This window comes from Dermochelys coriacea, chromosome 1 (assembly GCF_009764565.3).
Source record: "Dermochelys coriacea isolate rDerCor1 chromosome 1, rDerCor1.pri.v4, whole genome shotgun sequence".
Taxonomy (NCBI): Eukaryota; Metazoa; Chordata; order Testudines; family Dermochelyidae; genus Dermochelys; species Dermochelys coriacea.
Window position 1 is genome coordinate 183,923,572 of NC_050068.2, and position 19,140 is coordinate 183,942,711.

At 38.9% G+C, this 19,140-nt stretch overlaps 1 protein-coding gene across 9 annotated transcripts in view; it reads left to right on the forward strand.

Annotated features, from left to right (window-relative positions):
• Positions 1 to 19,140, forward strand: part of CADM2 (cell adhesion molecule 2) — a 1,073,705-nt gene that overhangs the window by 877,382 nt on the left and 177,183 nt on the right. For all 9 annotated transcript variants that reach the window (XM_038385081.1, XM_038385064.1, XM_038385091.1 and 6 more), the window contains 2 exons: positions 12,754 to 12,906; positions 16,400 to 16,537. In XM_038385081.1, coding sequence (XP_038241009.1) covers positions 12,754 to 12,906; positions 16,400 to 16,537 — 291 coding nt within the window. The remainder of the gene's footprint in view (positions 1 to 12,753; positions 12,907 to 16,399; positions 16,538 to 19,140) is intronic.

A 19,140-nucleotide genomic window follows, 5' to 3' on the forward strand; every position in this document is an offset into this window, starting at 1 on the left:
TGGGTAGGTGGGAGAGGGTGTGTGTATATTGTTACCATATCTCAGAGGCATCGTAAATACTCTACTCTTACCCAGTTATATTCCATGGACAGATCCTCAAAAGTATACCCCAGCTGAGGGCCTTCCCCACAAGTAATTCTTCATACAATATGACATCTGGCTCTTTGTCATTTTAGGTGGGAATTTAGCAAGCCTTTCTATTTTGGTTGGTTTGTTTGGTTTGGGTTGAATTGTTTATTAGGATTGTTTAAGTGAAAGAGGCCTCCAGTGTCACACATAGTACAACATATGTAGTTTACCGAAGTTGCATAATTCCAAATTATTACTTTCTTTATCCTACCACAGCAATTTCTATAAATACGATCCAAGATAGGATTCATCTTTTTTACAGTAGTGTTGCGAATGGCTCTCTGTCTAGCTTATTTCCTCTGTAATCCCTCAGGCTTTTTCCAGGATTACTGCTTTCTAAATACTAGTCTGCCATTTTGTATCTGAGGATTATCATTTGTTGTCATTACATTATCTATTGAATCTCATCTGTTTTAATTCTGACCATCTCTGAGCTTGCCAGATCATTCTGTAATTTTAATTTTTGCAGCTGCATATTAGAAAAGCATGATTCCTGGGCTGTTGTGTTATGACACATGTCCAGTTGCATTAGTGTAATAGATTCCACTGTAATTTCACACTGCAGAAGGAACCAGATGATCAGAATTTGCAACACATTGCTTCATTCTAAGGAATATTATTTTTTTATGTGCACAATTAAATATATTCCAATTTTCATCTGAACAATTAAATATATTCCAATTCCAAAAAATATCTTCACTGTCAAAGGGCTATATGTATTCAGGGTTGGATACTGAGCCTGTTGTGCATTTTTTAAAGTGTGGTAGTGAATAAACAAATCCCATAAGGCCATTTGTCTCATCATCAAAAACGAAAGTATCCAGGAATTTGGGATCACATCTCTTCAATACCAGAAGTCAGCAAGTCCAGATTTATTGAGCTGTTTGTAGGGTTGAGAGATTGGCCATTACGGACTGCGGCTATAGACATTCTAGTACTGACATGTTTCACCACCTGCACTAATCACCATGGTTCCTGAATGATTTGCGACAGAGAGAGAAGGAAGAAAATCCAAGTAGGGCTCCTGAAGAATGTGCATCAGTACAGAATGTCTCAGATACAAGGACTGTTTACCAACTTGTTCCCAAGTCATAAAGTAGCCAAAGTGATCCTACTTTGTCTGTACTATAGACAGTCAGAAAAGTCATATCCCAAAGAAGTTTTCTGGACTGTAAATCACATTGTAAACCTAGATTGCTCCACTGTACCAGAACATATTTTATTGTTAGGAATTATTTTCCTATTTCACAGAGGAAATTATCTTGAAACCTGAACTCACACAAGTAGTTGTCATGGATGCACTGACAGCAATCAGGGCCACCAACTGTGACATTACCCTTTGATCTCTCTAGGATGGTAAACAAGAGTAGAGAAATCCTGGAACCCTTGTTAATGAAGACTGTCAACTCATTTTCTACTACATGCTCATCTAATACAAAACCTGAAACATGCAATAGTTCACTATTAAAAAAAATCCCTTAAATGCATCCAAATGTCTAATCTCTCTTTTTTCTAAGCAAGCTAATTAAAAACAATCTAGCTTGATTTGTCAAGCTCCCAATATCCTGCATCCCTCTTAGCCCTGCTTCAGGCTACAGCGTGGCACAGAGACAGTATTGTTGCTCTGGTGGATGACTTACCTCTGGCCAGAGATGAGAAAAGTACATTCCAGGTCATCCTGTTGGTCCTCTCTGTTGATCACCAAATACTCCTGTCCCACTTCCAAGAGGGTGCCAGAGTGAATGGAACTGGAGTAGCCCTGAAATGGCACAGAGGTCCTTTCTCTAAAACTAATTGCCGAGGGTTGTTATGGGCAACTGTTCCTCCACCTCCAAAATTAACTCCCACAAGGTTCAATCAATTTCCCCATTTTATTCAATAATTATATGAAGCTGTTGAGAGTCAGTGAGGCAGTACAGGCTAAATTGTCCACAGTATCTGAGAGAGACACAGCTGTAAGTGTTCTTTATTTGAATTGTGAGCAGCATCCTCTCCCTATTTTCTCATTTGTCAATTCAGTGAAGTACATCTATACAGCATCTGGATGAAGAGTAACTGGCTAGCTCTGAACTCAGGCAGGACTTGACTGATAGGTCCCACCTCTGGCCAGAGACAAGAAAAGAACACTCATACTCCTCCTACTGGTCCCCTCTGATCACCCAGTACTCCTGTCCCATCTCCAAGAGGATGCAAGGATGAATGGAACTGGAACTGGAACAGAGAAATACTTCAGACACATGGCCTTCTTTCTGACATCTCTCATTTTTTAGTTGTTCTGCAACTTTGGAGTCCTATTGAATTCATCAGTGCTATTTATTGATACTAATAGATACAACAATTAAAAAAAATGCTAACCTCTATCTATGAGCATCTAGAAGATGTGCCCCATCCTATCAGTCAAGGATCTGGTCACAATTATCCATATATCTGGGACCTCTGGGTTTGACTATTTCAATTAATTTCATATAGGAATTAAGTCACACACCCTGAAAAGGCTCCAATTTGTCCCAAATATAGCAGCAAGTCTGGTTAGCCACAAAGGTTGGTGTGAATACATAGCCTTGCTTTGTTCTCTGCCTTGACGCCCCAGTGAAGACACAGCCCGTTTCCAGGTTTCTATTCTAATATTGAAACCCACCATCAGTCTGGCCCTAGCTACCTGACAGTTACCTTCCCTGAACTTAACCTGGGTCATAACACCCAGAATCCACTGGAATCAGGAAACTATCGACCAGTAGGTGATGCTCAGGAGAATAGGTGATGGAAGTTTCACAGGATCTAGGCCTACATTATGGAGCTCATTACAAAGTTGGGTGCCATATAAGTACCTGCCAGTTGGGAAGATATGGAAACAACTGGATAAAAAGTTAGATAATGGGCAAGGACTGAATGAATATTTATAAGGTTTAAATGAGTGAATGATGTTTATATGGGAAATCTGTGGTAAAATCAGCAGGCGGAGGAGGGGGTGAGAAAACAACAAAGTCAGTGTCTAATATCATGTGTTTATTTGCATACATCCCTATCCCTCATTTCTGTGGGCATACATGTATGTTCAGTGTGCGTACTTAGATTGCAAATATTTCAGGGAAGGAATCTATTTATTTTTATGCCTATAAAATATGCGTTAGGCACTATCAATGGTAAATGTCATGGGGCAAATTCTGCCCTTGAATATACATACACAACTCCCACTGAGGTCAATGCATCAAAGTCAAAGGGACTTGCATGTCCAAATCTGAGCGGAATTTGTCCCTCTTGAAACTTACTTCAGGTGTGGGGGCAGTACTTATGGAAAGTTCATATGTGAAAATCAAATTAAATGATTATTTTGGTTGTGTAGTATTGAATTTGTGGGGTTTAGCGTGATCTGTAGAATGCTAGGACTCTTGCTGGTTCCAGCTAATAATTGTGTTATCCCCCTGATTGAGAGAACAGCTGTAACATTAGGAAGATAACTTTGGTGAGCCAATCCCTAGATTGTAAGGAATGTCAAGTTAGCATTGTCAAAATGTCTGCAAGTTATTTTCAAACTATTTTATTTCAGTACTTCCAATATCTGACTGCAAACATTGGCAGGATTTAGGGATGATAAAGAAATAAGATTACTGATGCTGGATGCCAGTTACTATATCTAACAAGTCCAGATGCCTTTACCTCCCAGTGTGGAGTATGAATGTTTTTTTCCATGATTGTATGGATTTCCAATCTTTCTTTCTCTTTGATATAAATGCTATATCACAGGGTTCCACTACATGACAACATATGGTGGTTATACTATTATGTGCAAAAATGGATTTATGTGATGTGTGTTAGGAGACCAGTTTTTTGCACATGGTTGCCAGCTAATAATGATTGCTAACACGTGTAGCTGAAATACAGTGCTGTATCCTCTACTTACTGTATAACTAGGCTGTGCAAATTAAGGTGGTTGCCTTCTAGGAGTATCTTTCTGGCTTGAAAAATGTTCTGAAAGGAAATCCTCTGTAAAGATACAACAACAGGTCAAATAAATGAAATGCTCATAGTTTGGAACAAATGTTTTATGCATAGTTATTTTATATACTTATGAATTAGTTACATTGTGCAGCTTTTGAGAATTGTTATATACCACATAATACATATTGGACATGTTGCAACTTATGTATTTTATTTTACAAATATGCAAATTGCAGTATGTATGTTCACAACAGAGATTCCTAGTGCAGAAAAACTAACAGTGGTATGATATGAGTAATGTAATATGTGTGTGTGTGTTTGCCAATTTTTTTATATATTCCATGTGTCATATAACTCTCTCTGTGTGCATAGTGTGAAAATGGTAGTTAAACATGTATCAGCAGGTGAAGTCATCCAAGGAAAAGGTCTAGAATGAGAAAATGAAGGAGCTAAGGAGAGAGCCCTTTGACTTCTCACAAAGCGGGAAGTAGAAAGAAGGAAGAGATACTAGAGGAGATGCTGAAAGAGCAGTTAGAGTAGAACCAGGAGAGAACAGTATCCTGAAAGTCAAGCAAGGACAATTTTTTTTAATGCAGGTTGTGTAAGCTTTTCAAGATTGTGTTCTTTTTCTTTTTCTTATATATTTTGTATGGTGCCTCGCACACTGGGGCTAGGCTCCATAGGGACTATCATTATAATATATAGCACATAATAATTATCATAAATTTCTCATAGCATACCAGTTCAGTGGAGAAATAGATTTCACTCTCCAAAGTGTTAATCTAGCACTTTTAAAGATAAATTGGGAAAAAGATACTACAACTAAATTATAACACACTATTATACATTGCACTATGAGGCAGATGCTTTCAACACTACAGTAGTGTCTATTGTTAGCATCTTTGGAGAGCCTAAGACATATTGCAGTAGAAATATATTGAAAATTGCAAGGAAAATTCAATATAATACATATCATATTGAGTTTCAATAAGCCTATTCCTTAGTTTATATCCATTCCACATGCATACAAAATTTCACACAGCGCATACTTATTCTACTGTGTTTTACTTCTTCATTAATAGTGAGAACAGTTTCTTGTATTTTAGATATACTAGTACATTTTTCCATGAAAAGGCAACTATAAACTTGATTTTTTTCAAAGAATACATGCTACTGATTATTCCTTTCATGCTTTTGCACAGAACTAAAGTTCCAAAGCATGGTATTATCTTGACAAGATTTCACATAAACTTTATTTAGGTAGTAACAGTAGTGCTCTTCTGTAACTGGGCTGTAGTCAACTCTAACTATACAGGAAAGATAAATCAAATTATATTAATTTACAACATTAAATATAGGGTATTAAATTTTCAAATAATATCTGGTAAAAAGAAGGCAAAATTCAATCATAGTTTCAGATCATTTGTTTTAACACATATGACATTGATCCAAATTATGTACCTGTGTAATAGTTAAACTATTTAGAGCCAGTGGTTCATATGGAAAATAATTTTTCTCATCCCTCAAAAAGGTCAGTAACCTTTGTATAACAGAGTTCCACTTTTGTGTCTGAACTACTTGCATGTGATTAGAATTGGAATGTTCCGAGGTCAGTTCTGAGCTGGCCCCTAAAAGGACATAAGCATAAGTTGAACTGTTGTGAGGAGTACTGGCCAGAAAAGCCTCAATCATCATCTTTCTATTTATCTGCTGATATGGGAGGAGCTCACATGTTTTGCCTTGGAAGATGCTTATTTATGTGTGGCTGCAGTAGCTTTTCATGAGCTTGTTTTCACCAGTTGGAATGTCAGTATACCTCTGGTACTTGGCTTTCTTGTTTTATCTTTCTGTGGTTTTTATCATGTTTCTTCTTATGTTATGTATATTTCTTTTCCTATTTTCTGGATGGAGTCTCTCCTGTGACTGGAAGATGACCATCATGGACAACTACAATTACTATTTGGAGCAGTTCATGATACACTTGGATGTGAAATCTGCTCAAAGGTGTCACCTTTAAGTCATCAGACCCCAAGGAGAACACGCCAGGCTTTGACTGACCTACTCTGAAGCAATCAATAAATCCAGCTTTAAGTCAGTGCAAAAGAGCTGCCTTCAAGGCAGCAGATTCAAAATCATTTTTTTGCTGGTAGATGAAATTCTGTCAGAACTGCTAAGTTTGGTGCAGATCTGCCTTAGTAGGAGCCCATAGCAGCAATTTAATAACTTTGCAATGGTTTGTAAACATCCAAATTTAGCAACCAAAGAGTCAGATAGAGATTCATTTTCATCAGGGTTTAGATAGAAATAGATTGTGAGACTGAACTCTAATATAGGAGTCAGAATGGAGTCTCTTCCAAAGAGGAAGTTGCAGTCCACATCAGTGACTGTATATCTTGGTTCTCCCTAGTAAATAAACCTAAATGCTCTGGTTATTATAGTTGTCCTATTTGCACTTTGGCTTTCAGAGAGCTGGTAGCCCCAAAACACAACCAGGCCACAAGGTTTTTGGCTATTCTGAGGTGCATGACTCTTTCTCTCTCTCTTTTTTCTCTGATGCAAAACAAATTCTGAAACCTCAGAATTTTTTGCAAAACAGAATTCTTCCTTTTCAGTCATCCCTACAAATTGTTACAATTGCTACAATCAACATTGTAAGTGTATCTGAAGAATGAAGAAGTAGAGTTTATATCATCATTTTAATAGCAAATAATTGCTTAAAATGCTTTGGGAAACCTGATATTCCAAACCACTGTGTGTGCTAATGGATATTTAAAAAATAACAACATTTGTGGGAAACTGTGTATTACTAAGCAGGTAGGAAATAGAGTTTGTCTGACTATGCTGGAAAGAGGACAGGACACAGTGGATATGGTTTAATTAGGCTGCAACTTTATTTCTAAATGTCTGAGAGTACCTGACAGATAAAACAGTACATTGCAGGCAATTCATTATCAATTGTATATACCCGTGGGGTGGGGGCTGCTGACAGCTATCCCCCTTTACCCATCCTGGCCCCCAGTCAAACTGCTGCTGGGATCCCTCAGCTTAAAGGGGTGGGATGGCTCCCTGCCATACCAGTCATAGGAGCCCAGACCCCCACCACACACATTTCCACTTCTTTAAATAATACCTCCTTTAAATCCTTTACCAGTCCATTTTCTCCAATCACTGTATACATCCCTCATGGAGTGTCTGCACTGGACATCTGCCCCATGCTTACAAAATTAGTTGCAACATCATAGCTTAACTCCCATTTCATATTCACCCGAACTATTCAGCCCACTGGGGTTAAGGCAGAAACCTCACACACACACACACCTCTCACCTTGGCCAATCTGGTGATGAGGGAAAACATCCTTCCCAGCCCCTAGTGAAAGACCTGCAAAAAGGGGTAAACAGTTGGGTGTCAATGTTTTCAGATGATACAAAATTACTCAAGATAGTTAAATCCAAAGCAGACTGAAGAATTAAAAAGAGATTTCACTAAACTGGGTGTCTGGGCAACAAAATGGCAGATTAAATTCAAAGCAGATAAATGCGAAGAAATGCACATTGGAAAACAGAATCCCAATTGTACTTACAAAATTATGATCTAAATTAGCTGTTACCACTCAAGAAAGAGATCTTGGAGTCGTGGATAATTCTCTGAAAACATCCACTCAATGTGCTGCAACAGTCAAAAAAAGCTAATAATGTTAGGAACTATTAGGAAAGAGAGAGATAATAGGACAGAAAATATAATGTCACTATATAAATCCATGGTACGACCACACCTTGAATATTGCATGCAGTTCTGGTTGCCCTATCTCAGAAAAGATATATTAGAATTGGAAAGGTACAGAGAAGGGAAACAAAAATGATTAGGGGTATGGAATAGCTTCCGTATGAGGAGAGATTAAAAAGACTGGGGTTGTTCAGGTTGGAAAAGAGATGACTATGGGGGGATATGATAGAAGTCCATAAAATCATGAGTGATGTGGAGAAAGTGAATAGGGGGAGTGTTATTTACCCCTTCACATAACACAAGAACCAGGGCATCACCCAATGAAATTAATAGTCAGCAGGTTTCAAACAAACATAGGTTTCAGAGTAGCAGCCGTGTTAGTCTGTATTCTACCAATGTGATATATGCCATCATGTGCCAGCAATGCCCCTCTGCCATGTACATTGGCCAAACTGGACAGTCTCTACGTAAAAGAATGAATGGACACAAATCAGACGTCAAGAATTATAACATTCAAAAACCAGTTGGAGAACACTTCAATCTCTCTGGTCACTCGATCACAGACCTAAGAGTGGCTATACTTCAACAAAAAAGCTTCAAAAACAGACTCCAACGAGAGACTGCTGAATTGGAATTAATTTGCAAACTGGATACAATTAACTTAGGCTTGAATAGAGACTGGGAATGGATGAGTCATTACACAAAGTAAAACTATTTCCCCATGGTATTTCTCCCTCCCACCCCACCCCCCACGGTTCCTCTGATATTCTTGTTAACTGCTGGAATTAGCCTACCTGCTTGTCACCATGAAAGGTTTTCCTCCTTTCCCCCCCCCTGCTGTTGGTGATGGCTTATCTTAAGTGATCACTCTCCTTACAGTGTGTATGATAAACCCATTGTTTCATGTTCTCTGTGTGTGTGTATATAAATCTCTCCTCTGTTTTTTCCACCAAATGCATCCGATGAAGTGAGCTGTAGCTCACGAAAGCTTATGCTCTAATAAATTTGTTAGTCTCTAAGGTGCCACAAGTAAACAAACATAGGAAAGTACTTTCTTCACAAACTTCATAGTCAACCTATTGAACGCATTGCTGGGGGGATGTTGTGAAAGCCAAAAGTATAACTGGGTTCAAAAAAGAATTAGGTAATTTCATGGAGGATATATTCATCAATGGCTATTAGTCAACATGGTCAGGAATGCAACCCCATGTTCTGGGTGTCCCTAAACCTCTGACTGCCAGAAGCTGGGACTGGACAATGGGATGTATCACTTAATAATTGCCCTGTTCTGTTCATTCCCTCTGAAGCTGCTGGCACTGACCACTGTCAAACCACAGGATACTGGGATATTGGTCTGACCTTGCTGGGGCATTCTTAAGTATTTATGTAAAGAACCAACTACAGTAATGCACACTGTATCTTGAGAAAACCTGGTATTTAATGACTTCCATGGGTGAAAGTGTGGGTGATGCTCAACTGATCCAGGTAAAAGAGGGCTTTTCTTGCACAGGTATAGACCTAAATACTCTTTCCTCTCTTTTGGTGACCTGGGGAGGAGAGGGTGATGGGTCTGCTGACCTGGTTTCAAGCAGCCACAGCAAGTCTCTCTGGCTTTCTAGTCATTTAAGGAGCCACATACCTTTTCCTACAAGCCAGAAGATGGCCCCCACTACTTAATATGAGGCTGATAAGGGCCTCACTGCTTCATGTGGGGCATTGTTCAGAATATAAAAGTGTATGGTGCAGGTAATTCCATAATCAGGTACATATACCCAAGGGAAGCTTCTCTCAGCCCTCCCCCCTTACCCATCCTAGTCCCCAGCCAACCCATGTTGGGACCCTATCAACCTCCCTTGAATGAAGATGAAGGGGTGCTATAAGGGAGGTGTGAGTTGGCTCCCTGTCTTACCAGTCATAGGAATCTCACCCCACCCCCAATTCCACTCCTTTAAAGAATACCTCCTTTTAATCCTTTACCAATGCATTTTATCTGATCACCATATCCCTTCCTTATGAAGTTCTCCTAATCCACTAGGTTTGGTGTCTTTTGCCCTCTTGGGGGGAGGAGAAGAGGAGGAGGGATAAGTGACCACCCTCCCCTCCCCCATTTAGATCCCCAGAGGAAAAGTAGGAAAGTTTCCTGAAACCCACTGAGTTCATCCCTACAGACATCCATTGCAGCATTGAACAGAAGGGACTTACTTTCATACCTTGCCCCTGAAACCTCCGTCTGGTGCTGGTCATATTGCTAACATAGTTCCTATTTTTAAGAAAGGAAAAAAGAGTGATCCGGGTAACTACAAGGCTGTTAGTTTGACATCTGTAGTATGCAAGGTCTTGGAACATTTTTTGAAGGAGAAAGTAGTTAAGGACATAGAGGTCAATGGTAATTGGGACAAAATACAACATGGTTTTACAAAAGGTAGATCATGTCAAACCAACCTGATCTCCTTCTTCGAGAAAGTAACAGATTTTTTTAGACAAAGGAAATGCAGTGGATCTAATTTACCTTGATTTCAGTAAGGCATTTGATTCGGTGCCACATGGAGAATTATTAGCTAAATTGGAATAGATGGGGATCAATATGAAAACTGAAAGGTGGATAAGGAACTAGTTAAAGGAGAAACTACAACAGGTCACACTGAAAGGTGTTGAACTATCAGGCTGGAAGGAGGTTACTAGTGGAGTTCCTCAAGGATCGGTTTTGGGACCAATCTTATTTAATCTTTTTATTACTGATCTGGGCACAAAAAGCAAGAATGTGCTAATAAAGTTTGCAGATGACATGAAGCTGGGAGGTATTGCCAATACAGAGACGGACCGGGAAATCATACAGGAAGATCTGGATGACTTTTTAAATTGGAATAATAGTAACAGGAGGAAATTTAATAGTGAAAAATGATAGATCATGCATTTAGGGATTAATAACAAGAATTTTTGTTATAAACTGGGGATGCATCACTTTGAAGTAACCAGGGGTGAAAGTAAGTCTAGGGACTTATCGGTTCAGGGCCGGGCTGCAGCCGGCTCTGGCCCCTGGAAGGGTCAGAGCCTGCCCCAGCCCACCCTGTACTGGTAAGTGCCTCCCCCCGCCGGGGTAAGAGCAGTCGCTGGGGGCTTTAGCAGCAGTTTAAAGGCCTGGGCGGTGCGGCGGCCGGAACCCTGGGCTCTTTAAATCGTCCCCGGAGTCCCACTGCTGCTTCTCCAGGGCTCCAGCAGCAGGGCTCTGAGGACGGGGCTCCGGCCGCCGCTACCGCCCGGGCCCTTTAAATCGCCACCTCAGCCCGCTGCTGCTACCCCAGGGCTCTGGCAGCGATTTAAAGTCCGGGGATTCCAGCCACTGCTGGGAGCCGCAGGCCCTTTAAATTGCGCCTGGGGTAGCCAATCCACCCCGGTACGGCGTACCGGCTCTTGGCGGTACACTATACCGGGGCATACTAGCTTACTTTCACCTCTGGAAGTAACAGAGGAGGAGAAGGACCTCGGAGTATTGGTTGATCACAGGATGACTATGAGCCGCCAATGTGATATGGCTGTGAAAAAAGCTAATGTGGTCTTGGGATGCATCAGGCGAGGTATTTCCAGTAGAGATAAGGAGGTTTTGGTAATGTTATACAAGGCGCTGGTGAGACCTCATCTGGAATATTGTGTGCAGTTCTGGTCTCCCATGTTTAAGAAAGATGAATTCGCACTTGAACCGGTACAGAGAAGGGCTACTAGGATGATCCGAGGAATGGAAAACCTGTCTTATGAAAGGAGACTCGTGGAGCTTGGCTTGTTTAGCCTAACCAAAAGAAGGCTAAGAGGAGATAGGATTGCTCTCTATAAATATATCAGAGGGATAAATACCACAGAGGGAGAAGAATTATTTAAGCTCAGTACCAATGTGGAGGCAAGAACAAATGGATATAAACTGGCTATCAGAAAGTTTAGACTTGAAATTACATGAAGGTTTCTAACCATCAGAGGAGTGAAGTTCTGGAACAGCCTTCCAAGGGAACCAGTGGGGGCAAAAGACATATCTGGCTTCAAGACTAAGCTTGATAAGTTTATGGATGGGACGATATGATGGGATAGCCTAATTTTGGCAATTAATTGATCTTTAACTATTAGCGGTAGATATGCCCAATGGCCTACGATGGGATGTTAGACGGGGTGGGATCTGAGTTATTAAAGAAAATTCTTTCCTGGGTGTCTGGCTGGTGAATCTTGCCCGCATGCTCAGGGTTTAGCTGATGGCCGTATTTGGGGTCGGGAAGGAATTTTCCTCCAGGGGAGATTGACAGAGGCCCTGGGGATTTTTCGCCTTCCCCTGCAGCATGAGCCATGGGTCACTTGCTGGAGGATTCTCTGCACCTCGAAGGCTTTAAACCATGATTTGAGGACTTCAATAGCTCAGACATAGGTTAGAGGTTTATTACAGGACTGGGTGGCTGCGATACTGTGCCTGTGTTGTGCAGGTCAGACTAGACGATCATAATGGTCCCTTCTGACCTTAAAGTCTATGATTCTATATTCACCCCTGCCTGTTGTGTCACTGTCCTGTCCTGCTTCTGGGAAACAAATGAAAATCAAGGGATGGTATTTTGGATTCATTGTTCTGTTGCAAACTTGTGTAGTAGTTCAGATGATTTAATATAATTTGATATAATGCAAGGGACCAAAATGTAGCTGAGACTGATTACATCACTGAATCCCAATATTAAATATGTAATAATTTATATGGTTACATTTTGTTTTTCAGCTGATTTTGAGACTATCCAAAAACTGTTCAAATGTTGCAATTCCCTCAAAGTAAAAAAATGACATCATAATCTATATTTAACTGGTCTATGTCTCCATATAATTGATTTGTAATTAAAAATGTTCATTAGACTGCTGCATTTAAACCTATTGAATAACATGCTGTACTGTATTAATGTAATATGTTATATCTTTAACATATACATTTTGTTTTCCAGCCCTGAGGGACAACAGGATTGAGCTGGTTCGAGCTTCATGGCATGAACTGAGCATCAGCGTCAGTGATGTATCTCTGTCAGATGAAGGGCAATACACCTGTTCTTTATTTACTATGCCTGTCAAAACTTCCAAGGCTTTTCTCACTGTTCTGGGTAAGTGTAGCTGGCTAAGAATACCAAAGTGAAATGAGTTAAGAGAGGAGTTCTAAGACTTCTCAAGTCTTGGTAAATATTTCTAGGGTGAATTTTCAGAAAACGTAGCAGAAGATGCATGTAAAACACCCACTCTTACTTTTTCTAAAGATTGCTTGACTAGAACCATGCCAAGGAATAGCAAACCCCTTATTATGTGTGATGTGGCAGGACCATGAATTACAGTGTACACCAATAGCACCACATGAGTGCTCCTTAAAATGGACATAACCTCTATATCCCAAGCACCAAAGGGGTTAACAGGGTGCATGTGTTCATCTCCTAACAATGTACTGTATAGGGCAAAGGAGACAAAACCAGAGAGCATGAAATCAAAAAGGGCTTTAAAGACTCATAGTTTTTCCTTAGCTATGCATTTTTTTGGCTCATTCTATTTTCTTTTTTCCTCTACAAAGTGCATATTTTCACTGGGCTTGCTTCTTTTATGCTTCATCCTCTAAATACTTTGCCATTTTCCCCAAAGGTTATAGAGACACACACACAAAAAGCAATAGATTCATAGAGATGCCCAAAAAATAATGTTTCAGTTCCAAGCTTTATGTGATTCTGTCAATGTCAGTAGCCCAATCAGCTGAAATTGCTATAGTTCATTGAAAGACACCTGTGTACTTAACAAGTGATATGATTTTAAAGATTGATTTTTGTTTCCCTTTTGTTTTGTTTTGCTTTTTATAAATAGAAAAGCAGGCAGTTGAATTTAATAGGACTAATGCAAGATGTTCTCTGTGCTAGTACTATTAAAGTTAATCCAGCCAGGGAATTGATTTTGTGCATAGGATATGAAATATGCTTCTGTGAGTTCCACTGAGTCTATTTTACAAAAATCTTCACAAGTTTGCCATTAAGGACAAAAATATCCACTCAAAGCAAAGTATTTTGGGATAACAAATGCCTAAGGGTTAATTTTTTTTCTGTAGAGAGCCATCTCAAGATCCAAAGAATAGATGATTAGTCAAATTCAACCTATTAAATGGCAGTGGGACACAGATAAAAGGGTGTTACAAAAGTAAAAAGTCAAACATCTAATCAGTAGCTTCAAATCAGGGTGGCTTCATTTTTTATGGTCTATTTTGTTTGTTTGGTTGGTTGGGTTTCTTTTGTTTTTTTGTTTTTTTTTTTACATGACTGCTTTCCAAAACATCACCTGTTTTCTTTCCAGTGAAAAGACAGCAGCAAGGATTCAGAAGCATCTATCTCACAATAATTTTATTTGTCTGTTAGAAACTTGCATTTGAAATTCTTTTAAAGATACCCCTATATGAGAGTAACATTCTTTTTCTTTCTTTGTAATTTATTCTATGTCATCATTTTAATCAGAAAGATGATTTATATGCAGAAATATTCTTTCTATTCACTGGTCTGATTTGGATTAGAAGATTTTAATGTACAGGGATTATTAAAGATGCGATTTCATGCCTCTGAAAAGTAGGAGTAGTTTTATTACAGAATCTACACTGTGATAGGTGCTGTTGTTTGTGTTTGGAGTAATGTTTGATTGTATGCAGTGTTTATCAGTTTCCTTTGGAAAAGGAGAGACACGAACAAACCAAATTGCAAGATGCAGAGCACAGAGTGGAATTTCAATGACTGATCCCTTTATCCAGGAATCAGAGTAGCAGCCATGTTAGTCTGTATTCACAAAAAGAAAAGGAGTACTTGTGGCACCTTAGAGATTAACAAATTTATTTGAGCATAAGCTTTCGTGAGCTACAGCTCACTTCATCGGATGCATGCAGTGGAAAATACAGTGGGGAGATTTTATATACACAGAGAACATGCAACAATGGATGTTATCATACACACTGTAACAAGAGTGATCAGGTAAGGTGAGCTATCACCAGCAGGAGAGGAAAAAAAAACCTTTTGAAGTGATAATCAAGGTGGGCCATTTCCAGAAGTTGACAAGAACATGTGAGGAACAGTGGGGGTAGGGGGTGGGAAATAAACATGGGGAAATAGTTTTACTTTGTGTAATGACACATCCACTCCCAGTCTTTATTCAAGCGTAATGTAATGGTGTCCAGTTGGAGAACACTTCAATCTCTCTGGTCACTTGATTACAGACCTAAAAGTTGCAATTCTTCAACAAAAAAACTTCAAAAACAGACTCCAATAAGTCTGCTGAATTGGAACTAATTTGCAAACTGGACACCATTACATTAGGCTTGAATAAAGACTGGGAGTGGATGTGTCATTACACAAAGTAAAACTATTTCCCCATGTTTATTCTCTCTCCCTCCCCCCTCCTCCCCCGCCCCCCACTGTTCCTCACAGGTTCTTGTCAACTTCTGGAAATGGCCCACCTTGATTATCACTACAAAAGGTCTTTTTTTTTTTCTCTTCTGCTGGTGATAGCTCACCTTACCTGATCACTCTCACTACAGTGAGTATGGTAACACCCATTGTTTCATGTTCTCTGTGTATATAAAATCTCCCCACCGTATTTTCCACTGCATGCATCCGATGAAGTGAGCTGTAGCTCATGAAAGCTTATGCTCAAATAAATTTGTTAGTCTCTAAGGTGCCACAAGTATTCCTTTTCTTTATCTAGGAATGAAAATCTGTGAATTAATTGAAACATTCCAGATATAAAAGGTTAACCTAATCGTATTCTAAGAGCTTTTAGAATCTGTGGAAAGATATATCCCCTCAAAATAAGTAATTTCTGTGTGTTACTAAGCCAGTCATTGAATATAACTAAATATTCTCAATTTTATTCACAGTTCTTTATTTTAAAAATCTCCCTCCATTCATCAGAACATATCCCTTGCCATCTCTAATGTTCTGAGCAGGATGTTTAATGGGCATAGGACCTGATCCAGAGCTCACTGAATCAATGGAAGGATTCCTGTGAGTTCTGTGTGCTTTGGATCGGGCCCATTATTACTATATATTAGTTAAATCTGAAAAGAAAGGATTTTTTGTCTTTCTTTTTGCTCCCCTTTTGTGTTGGGATTCCCTGAATTCATGCTGGAACTGTCTGTTAAAATGCAAATGGATCAGTTTGGATTTTGTTCTTGGTTGTGTTTCATTTTAATAGAGTAGTTAATATATTCCACGCCTCCCACCCTAAATAATCTTCTTAAAATATCCACTCTATATCTAGCAATAGGAAGTCAATCTGAACTTGAATATAAAGTATGAGAAAAGCTGGAATGGTTTTAAATGAACATACAAAACATCTTCATTTTCTTTGATTAAACTCTAGTATGGTTCAGATACACTGGTCAGTTTAAAATAGAAAACAGAATTCAGTGACACTTGTTGTTAGGTCTGTCAATCATTATGTGAATAAACCTCTCTGTTATTTCTTTTGGAAATTGACCTCTAATAGGTTAAGCTCTTATCAATTGACAACCCTCTGGTCAAAGGCTTAAAGTAGCTGATTGGCAACATGTTATATCTTTTATTTGTTTGTTTGATTGTTTGTTAGGTGTTCCTGAGAAGCCACAAATTAGTGGATTTACTTCACCAGTTATGGAGGGAGAGAGGATGCAGCTAACCTGCAAGACCGCTGGTAGCAAACCAGCAGCTGATATCAGATGGTTCAAGAATGACAAAGAGATTAAAGGTATTGAAAAAAATTTACATGTAATTATGTGTCAACATCAAAACTAAAGCATTTAATGGGATAGAGGATTGCTTGGAATTGTATCACTTTCATTTTTATAAAAAAATGGACATTAACTAAATGTGCAAGAATCAATTCTACTATGTAATGTGGAAGAATTGATCAACATTTATCATAATGGCAATATGACTGATTATTTTGCAAAATGTTACAAACTATAATTTTTAATTATAGTTATCTTAAGGTCATAATATCACCTTAGTTGAGATGGATCATAAAATGCTTTACAATAATCTTTAGTATCAGGTTCATGTCTCTATCAGTACCCCAACTATTTTGACATTTGATCCACTTTTGCCTCTTCCCAGAAAATTGGTATTGGTTTTTATTGCTGTCATTTTCATCCAATATGCTAAAAGATCAGGTGAATGAATTGTCAGAATTGTGACTGTTTCTATGTAGCTATTGTTTTAAAATAATTCCTTTAGTATCCATGTATCTCATACACTTGTCTGGCGTTATGGTTTTTGTTAGTGAATCAAAAAGCTGTTTCAAGCAAAGCTGTGGTGGTAATAAGAGAAACAGTTCAACTTTCTTTGGTATCCACCAACACAGAGCAATACATAATAAAACAAAGACTAATATACAAAATTAATAAGTTAAAGATACCATGGTTGGTATTCACAGAAATAGGATTTCTTTTAAATGTACCTATCTTGAGAAGTTTCCAATTCAAAATCAGAAAATTGGATTAGAAAGAGGCATGGACTTTGGGCTCAAGTAGGTTAAAATATACCTGAATTCCTGTGGTCAAGTGAAGATGGGAAGCAGGAAATCAGAAAGTGGAGTCTTTCAGCCTGCAGGAAGGGGCTCACAAATGTCATTGCACCATGACCCCCTTCTGACAACAAAAATTACTACACAACCCCAGGAGGGGGGACTGAAGCAGGAGATCCCCCCAGCCTCACCACCCCGGCAGGTGGGGCCAAAGCTAGACCTGAGACCTGTCACCCAGGGCTGAAACCCTCATGCTTTGGCCCCGGGCGGTGGGCTTGGACTTTGGGTTTGACCCCGGGCTTGGGCTTGGGCTCTGGGCCCCAGCAAGTCTAATGCCAGTCCAAAGACCACTTTGGGGTACTGACCCACAATTTGAGAACCTCTGAGTTAGAGGAAAATACCAAGAGAAAAGTAGTACCTTGTGCAATATAATTAAAAGGCAACATTTTAACACAGGACATAACATACATGCTGTACTATGCCAGCAAAGCTGTCATTCAAAAGAGATGTCAAAGTGCAAGCAGCGCCATCAAAAGATGGAAAATAAACATAGGTAATGCCAGTATCCTAAATGAACTACTTGTGTTAGCAGACATAAGCAAGGGCAACTCATGGCACCAGATTTTTTTTTAAATCAGATCTTTCAGGCTTGCACAGTAATTATGCCTTTTCTGTTCAGCTGAAATGTAATACCAGCAAAGCAGACAATTTAGGGATTTTGGTCTTAAACTAACACATGGCTTTCTGGGTAGGTACCTAAGGGATGGACATAAGAAAGAAAACTCAATAGAATGGATGAAATAGGTGTTGAAACTGAGGTGGAATAGAAAGCGAAGAAGATACAAATGAGGGAAAAGCCTTGAACGCTTTAGTTTTCTAGGTCTTCTGAAGAGCACATTGCCATTGTCATGAAGGTTACAAATAAAATAACCTCACTAGCTTGCAATGGCATCAACAGAAGGTACATTCGCTTTTATGCACTGGAAAAGGTGAAATGATAAATCTGAGAAAATAGATATGAAATTGTATGCTAATGTACCTGACATTAAAGGTTAGGAGTTCTGCTGTCTGGCACCAGTAAATCCAATTGTGTTACCGTATATTATACACAGTGCAAAAGAATACGAAAACCGAATACATTAAGTTCAGAGAAGCAACCGGGGGAAAAAAAGTAACCTAAAATGTTGCTTGCATTTCTATTAGCAGAAAAAAGGAATCATCATCTTGTAAGAGAGAACTGTTTAACAGAATCGATGTCAAGAATGGGAGAGGCTGTGTGTGAATCATGGCGTTCCATACCTTATATTTTAAAGTTCTGCCTCTTATATATGCACCCATATTAGCATAGGGATGTGAAGTTTGGCTTTCTGATCCTTTTTTATTCCTACCTGCTCAATAAAACAACTAACTGTGCCATTCCTAAATTGAGCTTATTAAGAGATTCAAATGTATCAGAAAGTAAATACACAATACTTATTTGTCACGTAATTTATTACTCACTGCTTTGAAAGTGTAACCTTGAATGTGATTCAGTTTTCACTTTTCAGAAGTATTTTCAAATTATTTTCCTGTTTTTTTCCTGTATAGTAAAAATAAATAAATTAATATGTTTGCAACAGAATGGCAAATTTAAATGAGGTTGCTAATTTTAATATGTGCAGTGAGATCAGAAATGTGGTACTGTTTTTGGCTTGACAAAACTCCAACTGAAATAGAATTTAACCTTCTCACATTATAATGCAAGATTAAAGCAAAACCAGATGAAAAATATACAGAAGCCCAAAATACCAGATTTGCCCAGTTAAAATATGGAAAAATATATTTTT